This window comes from Embiotoca jacksoni, unplaced genomic scaffold, assembly GCF_022577435.1.
Source record: "Embiotoca jacksoni isolate LCO1_2020_lvr unplaced genomic scaffold, fEmbJac1.0.p SCAF_75, whole genome shotgun sequence".
In the NCBI taxonomy this organism is placed as follows: Eukaryota; Metazoa; Chordata; class Actinopteri; family Embiotocidae; genus Embiotoca; species Embiotoca jacksoni.
Genome location: NW_027185431.1, coordinates 914,951 through 922,450, shown reverse-complemented (window position 1 = coordinate 922,450; position 7,500 = coordinate 914,951). Strand labels below are relative to the sequence as shown.

The 7,500-nt window shown below is 46.0% G+C and overlaps 1 protein-coding gene across 1 annotated transcript in view; it reads right to left on the bottom strand.

The window, feature by feature from the left end:
• fars2 (phenylalanyl-tRNA synthetase 2, mitochondrial) overlaps positions 1-7,500 on the bottom strand; it is an 82,130-nt gene that overhangs the window by 63,684 nt on the left and 10,946 nt on the right. Inside the window, exons 3-7 of the mRNA XM_069177627.1 lie at positions 2,855-3,177; positions 1,116-1,202; positions 721-780; positions 457-625; positions 205-367 (exon numbers count right to left, since the gene is read on the bottom strand). Of these exons, the coding sequence (XP_069033728.1) occupies positions 205-367; positions 457-625; positions 721-780; positions 1,116-1,202; positions 2,855-3,159 (784 nt within the window). The 5' untranslated portion in view covers positions 3,160-3,177. The remainder of the gene's footprint in view (positions 1-204; positions 368-456; positions 626-720; positions 781-1,115; positions 1,203-2,854; positions 3,178-7,500) is intronic.

The following is a 7,500-nucleotide window of genomic DNA, read 5'->3' as shown; positions in this document are numbered from 1 at the left end:
GGGGTGGAGGGGGGTGGGGGGAGTAGAAAAGAAGAAGAAGAGGAGGATGAGGAGGTAAGAGATGAAGAAGGATGAGGAGAGGGAAGAAGAGGAGAGAGATTGATTCGAGGATGAAGATGAGGATGAGGAGGGTAGAAGGTGTCACCCTTGTTGCCAGTGTGGAGGTGAAGCTCCTCCTCCTCCTCTAGCTCCTCCCCCTCTCACCTGCTCCAAACAGCTGAGCGACGAGTCGAGTCAGCGTGCGTTTCAGGTCGAACTGCAGCAGCTTCACGGCCTCCAGACTGTGAGTCTCCTGCTTCTCTGGAGTCCGCCGCCCCCCCTGCTCCAGCAGGGACAACTCCTCTCCGCTCCGCACCTCCGAGAACAACTGGGAGACGCCAGGCGGGGGTTACGTTTGATGTTTTCTTTTTGTTTTTATAGAAATGTAGCTGCGAAACACGTTCAAGCCCTCCATACCTCGTGGTTGGAGAACAGTCGGACTCCCTCCATCTGGTGGAAGACAGGGTAGTGACTGGCGTCGATCTCGTCACGTCTGTAAACGTCTCCCGCCAATAGGAAGGCGTCCAGGCCCGACCTCACCAGCTCCCTCTGGTGGGCGGACGTGTGAGCGCGGAGCATCGTTGTTCTACTCTCCAACACAAACGAGGTGATCGACATATTTTAAAGTTTTTTTTGTCCCTCGATCCCTGACACCTCTGAGCTCGTGTTGCGGTCGCTCACCTGTTCAGGTAGTAGTTGTCGCCTCGCTTCCTGCTGGGGTGGTCGGGCGGGATCAGCAAGCTGTCAGTCAAACACGCAAAGACTCATCTTCACCAATCACCGTGGTAATTTATTAAAAGTCAACGTGTTCGGTTCAAAAACAAACAAAGAGTTTTCAGGTTCACCTCTTTGACTGATGATACTTCAGTTCAGTTCAGTTTGCTCTTCAAAAATATTATTTATATTAAACAAGGCAGACAAAATGTTAGTAAACAGAACTGACTTTAAATAGTTTTTATGATAATGTGCTGAAGATATGAGGTGTGTTTCCACTGTGGGAATCCTCGAGGAACAGGAACCTTTTGAGGCGTTGATTGACTCAGTTAAGATGATGAATTAGTCGTGAAGCTGCTGACCTGTCGAAGTTCTGCTCCACGGTGACCACCGGACTCAGGTTGTCGTGGACGGAGAACAGCGGGTTTCCCCAGCGGCCGGTGTAGGCGCTGAGAACGGGAAAAAAAACAGGCGTTAGTCGTGATGACTCCGACTCTGATGTGTTGTTGGTTTGTTTCATATCTGGATGAGTTTGACCGTAATTCACATATTTGAGCTCTCCGATCAGTAACGGCATTGATATTCAGGGTTCAGCAGCACAATTAACAATTTTTCCAAAATGTATTTCAGCCTTTGGATTCCAAACAAAAAGTTTGAACGAAACAAAAAGCAACTAAAAATGAAGTTTTGTAGAAAATCTTGAATTAAAACTCAAAGTAACGGCAGTAACAGATCGATTTATTAACCAGAATATTTAGGGCAGAGTAAACCTTAACGTACTATTCTTGATAAAAAAAAATATTCATGTTGTAAATATATCGCAGAGTCCAGGGTTTCCAAACAGAAAAGCTGACGTGTTATTTTTGCTGTCTATCATTGAAAACACAACAGGGGAAGAAAAGCAGCAACTGATGAAGTTTTCAGCTTGTTTGAAAATGACCCAGCAGCCCTCAGGTCTCCTCATCATCTGCTGTCCTGCTGCCATCAGATCATACAGGATTTTCTAAAGAGTAAAGTTCACGACCTGTTAAATGGCAGAGTGATAAACCACTGTCAGCCCACGCTCCCTGAGACTGCTTTATGACTTATTAATGCAGATTAATGCGCCCACAGCTGTGTGCGTGTTGGTTTTGTGATGTGCGGAGGATCACCGGCAGCTCTAACGACGTTCCCCTGCAAACCTTTATTCCCGGCGCTCCCTGCAGACGCACCGAGCTTGCAGAGACGCGTCAGCACTTTGTGCTCCGGAAATAAAGACAGCTCACCGACGGAGAGACAGATTCAGAGGACAAACCGGGGGAAGGTGGACAGGATGTCCCAGGACACGATCACACTCGCAGGACATTTCAGAGCTGACGCAGTGGAACCAGACTGAAGGCTCATCCACAGAGTTCGTAGACAAAACTTGAAATAAGGTCCTTTTCCCTACAAGTCATCTGATCTGGTGACATTTGAGCAGTCATGATCCATCTGTCCATCTCATCCTCTCATCCAGAGTCAGGATACTTTCTCATGAAGGTAGGTATCCCTTACCTTCAGACGTAGGTGCAGCCTAGACTACCTTTAGGTGCTGGTAGTTCCTCCAACCTAAAGTAGTTCCTCCAATCTAAAGGTAATTCCTCGAACCTAACTGTAGTTCCTCCAACCTAAAGGTAGTTCCTCGAACCTAAAGGTAGTTCCTCAAACCTAAAGGTAGTTCCTCGAACCTAAAGGTAGTTCCTCGAACCGAAAGGTAGTTCCTCGAACCTAAAGGTAGTTCCTTGAACGTAAAGGTAGTTCCTCCAACCTAAAGGTAGTTCCTTGAACGTAAAGGTAGTTCCTCCAACCTAAAGGTAGTTCCTCGAACCTAAAGGTAGTTCCTTGAATGTAAAGGTAGTTCCTCCAACCTAAAGGTAGTTCCTTGAACGTAAAGGTAGTTCCTCGAATGTAAAGGTCGTTCCTCGAACCGAACGGTAGTTCCTCGAACTAAAAAGGCAGTTACTAAAACCTAAATGGTCATGACTCAAACATTTGGGATCGGTTCTGGAACCGAAAGGTTTTGGTAGTTACTCGGCAACAGTTGCCAAAAACTGATTGGTTGACGACTTTTTCTGTTGCCTACCTGTAGAAGTGAGCTTTGATCCGCTCCTTGATCAACCAGAGAGGATGGTGGGATTGATTGTGAAGGTTGCGGCCCACCTTGGCCAAGATCTTTGGAGAGATGTTGGTGAAGTCGTCACGGGGGTAGGAGTGGCCTAACACCTCCACCGAGTCCTGGCCTATCGCAGACCGGGGGACGTGGCCATCGTTGCTGAGGCGTCTGCATGATGCTGCACGGCCGTTGGTCCAGAAATCTGACAGGAGGCGGTGAAGCAGAGGGCGGGGCCAGGGCTGAAGGTAGGGGAGGAACGACGGGCCGAGTATCATGATGATCGGTCCATGGAGCTGGAAACACACAAGAGACCAAAGACAGTGAACACACCGCTTCCTGCTGACCCAAATACTCTCCACAACCACCCATGTGTATTAATCCACCACTGAAAAAAGCCCCGGAACTAGTTTTCTATAAGAAAAAAAAATTCCTCTTTCTCCATCACAAAAAGCCAAAAGGTTCTATTTCTTTTACCTCTTTGATTGATAGTTGTCACTAGAGGGCAGCAGAACTCCTACATAAGCTTCATCCCCAAAATAAATGGGTAAAACAAAAAGCTGCTTATTTCAGCAGCCAACATTTACAGAGTTTCAAACTTTCTATTTAGCAGCCAGAAGTGCCCATATTTGGATGACAATACTATGCCCCGCCCACCAATAGCAGAAACCTGACTGCAACACGGGCCTGTCAATCAAACAGCCCTGCCCCCAAACATAGCTGTGTTTGAGTCCTAATATGTAATTAATTATTTCCAGAAGGAGGAAGTTTATGACGCCATGATGACTGGAAACATTTACTGACTTCGTATTTTAGGAGAGAACTGGATGTTTTTTCACTGGGAGTCTGTTGGAGCCCCTAGTGGACCTCAGTGGTACTACACTTTAAGGCATTTCCACATCGCACTCACTTTTCAGATGAAAAAGCTACGTCCCCTTTTCTATACAGTCAATGCTTTGTGTCCATCGACCACCAGTTTTAAACATCGGACTCTTTAGCTGCTAAATGCTCCATCGTGTCCACCAGCTCCGTTTGAGTGTTTGCTGAACAATCAGAGAGGCTTCAGATTCACTCGCAGCGTGAGCGGCGGGGAGGAAGACGAGTGGGACGTGAATCAGAGGCGTAAAAAATAGAGGTCAGAGGAGGCGACGGCTGCGTTTATAATTGCACTAATGGACGAAACATCGCAAACGGCAGAGGTTCAAATGAGGCTCGCTGCTTCTTTCCATCATTTATCCTCTGACAGGAGACGACACCATCGCCCTTTAATCCGTCCCCCTCAAATATTTGTCCGTTTCCAAACACACTCACACACACACACACACACACACACACACACACACACACACACACACACACACACACACACACACACACACACGGAGAGCATCCCTGAAAAAGACAGAGGGTGTTGCATTGCAGTGGCATTGCAGCAAAATGGATTATTGTTCCTAAATCCATGAAGCTTTTACCTCTGCTCTGCTGCTGGTGTCATATTACACTGGACTGGACAGGGCAGCACTGAGGTCACACTCACACACACACACACACACACATATACATACATACATACACACACAAACACAGGTCCAGGTACACTTCAAGGTCATCTTGACTTCGCTGAGATTAAAGTGAAACAAAGGAGGATGATTCTGAGCGTTTCACCTGCAGGCTTCGATGTTCCTCACACCGGATGAAATGAAGATCCGATAAAAGCTGTGAAACCCCCCCCAAAAAAATGATCCGTCTGAGGAATATGAATGCGTTCAGTAAAGGTCACGGCAGCCCGGCCATTATTTGTCTTGTGCGCGGTGTTCATAATTTGTCTGAAGACAGGCGCTAAAGGTTATATAAAGACGGAAAAAACATCCTCTCTACGGGGCGTAAACGTGTTCGCGGGGTTTCTTGCTGGCATCATGAAGATGAATACATGTTTTTACGAGGAGGTATTTCATACAGCAAACATTGTCATCATGTGCTTTATGTTTGTTATCGTAGCTCAGAGTCATTTAACGTCCAACATGTGGAGTCCCACAGGGCAGCGCGTTGGGTCCCTTTATGTTCTAATAACCTGGAATCTGCTTGTTGTGATGGTTTAAGATTAAAAGTTTGGCTTTCTTGAAGAAATTGTATTTTCTTGATTCTTGTTATTCTGGTTTGTACCCTCATGGTTGAAATACACTTATTGTAAGTCGCTTTGGATAAAAGCGTCAGCTAAATGAAATGTAATGTTATGTAAAATCCCGGTAACCACCCAAACTCCTCTCTCTTTGAAGCCAGCCCCTAGTGGCCCTAAATGGTATTACACTATAAAGGGACTTTCACTTCGGCCTCATTTCTAGACCCGGAAGCCACATCCACTTAAATATAAAGTCTATGGAGGGGACTGACTTGCTGCTGGGGCCTCGAATGGCCACTCAAGGAACTGCAGTTTTTGGCTTTACTTTTTAGCCTGGGAGGTCGGCTCAACATAACAACTAGTCAGTAAACGATCTCATTCCTAAACACTCGTTATTCACCAAATATGACTGACTTTTAGAATTAATTACAACTTTTCCAAACAAACTTTTTTTGTTTGCTTTGTTTTTCGATGACTAACTACCAGCAAAAGGCAAATTTATTGTTAACGGTCACATATTAAAGTGGGAGATTATTCATGGAATCTATCAAAAGTCAGACATTATTAAAAGTCCAAAATAACATCTCCCTCCCCCCCGCCTTCCTCCCGGCTGCTCTTCCTCTTCGGGACTCTGCCCTTCCCTCTTAGCATGTGATCGCCACCATATGTCTGTTCCCGTGGCACCGAAAACACGACCGCCACACGTCCACATACGTGACGCCTCCGCACACAGAACCACATGTACAGCAATGTTTCACACGGAGAGATGAAGTGTTAAATAATAATAATAATCTGTTTTGATGGGTCCACAAAACATCGGCCTTTAACACCAGAGATGTTATGCTATGATTTTAGTTTTAATTATCGACCGATCTGAAAAGAAAGTTCAGTTTTCTGTCACTTTATTTCAGCTTTAACAGTTTAAAGTCAGAATTTCTCACCCAGCGTTAATAAAACATGAAGCTTCACTTGTTTAACTTCTATTTTAGGCATTCAAACAGCCAAAAACCAGCGGCAGGCGATAACATCGTGACCTCTGACCTCTCCACTGAGGCCAGTGTGTGACCCCAATCTATATCAGAGCAGTGAAAGGAAAGAGAAGGAGATATTTCTGAGGAAACATTCACGTGGAGGTTTTAAACATGTGAACTCAGTTCAGACTTTAACGGGTCTTGTGGGGGCGTCGCTACCGACTGGCTGCTGGTCGGTAAAACACGTCTTCACGTCGTGTCCGGTGACGCAGCCGAGACCACAGAGAGCACAAAGCTGCAGACTTAATTCCCCCAGAGGCTTCACACTTTTCACAGATGTACTTTCTAACCTGCAGCTACACCTGCGCTGATTTATGACTCAACGTCCCTGACAGCTGTGAGGTCAGCGCCGGAGTTACCAGAATAAAACATCAGACTGAAGACAAGAGCTGTGAGAAAATCAACTGCACAACTCTTTAGAACTGCTTCACGTACTTAATAATCAGCAATTATCCCTCAATAATTCTGCCACGTTTGAACCACAAATAACAGAAACTAGCAGCGGTAGAAGAAGTACGCGGGACGATGAATACGTTCAGAGAGTGTTTCCTTTTGAACGCAGCACAGTGATGCACACGGAGCAGCAGGAACGTGAACATCAGTGATGTCACCACGGACCTGAAACTGCAACAGAAAATCTTCAACATGCCCATTCATGTCAAGTGTTCCTGAACCCATGCAGTGATTTCCACTACAGAATCTGGGCTGGATTTTTTTTGTGTGTCAAACTCTGTAAACAGTCAACAGAGAACCTTGAAAGTCTTCAGAAAGTCTACGGTGATGAAGCGACGAGCCGGGTGATGGGTTCTGATGACATCACGTTTCAAGAGGGGCGGAGCTTCACCGTCCAAGACCGAAGAGGGCGTCAGGTCAGGAGACACCAGCTGGGTTTTACTGTGAATTCGTCTCCCAGATTCAGACTGTCAACACCGAGTTCCACTGGGACCTTCTGAGGCGTCTGAGGGGAAAACATTCGCTGTGAACCACCTGAACTGTGGCGCCATGTCAACAGGCTTCTCCAACATGGGCCCTCAGGGGGCCCGATCCAGTAGTGGAAATCACTGCGTTGGCTCAGGAACACTCGGCTGTGAGCGGGCGTGTTGAAGATTTTCTGTTGCCCAAAAATTTGACCCAAAATCTGAAGTTTCTCGGCTCCAGTTTGATCTATTTCTGCCCCGTTGACCTAATCAATAAAAATGGAGGAGGGCACTGGAGAGTAAAGCTGAGTGTTATGGGATCTCCACTGGAGAGTTTGACTCATCTAGACGTAATTTGTTCTTTTTTTATTTATTTTTTATCGCTGGATAACCGTTTTCATAAAACCTCTTTTTTCTTTTATTATTGCACAAATCAGAGCTAATACAGCACCGGGTATAAAAACTCGGATAGATTAGCAAATAGCTGGCAGATGAAATGTGCGTCGATGTAAGCAGATCTGGAGGAAGCGAAGCCTGATTCATCATGTGTGA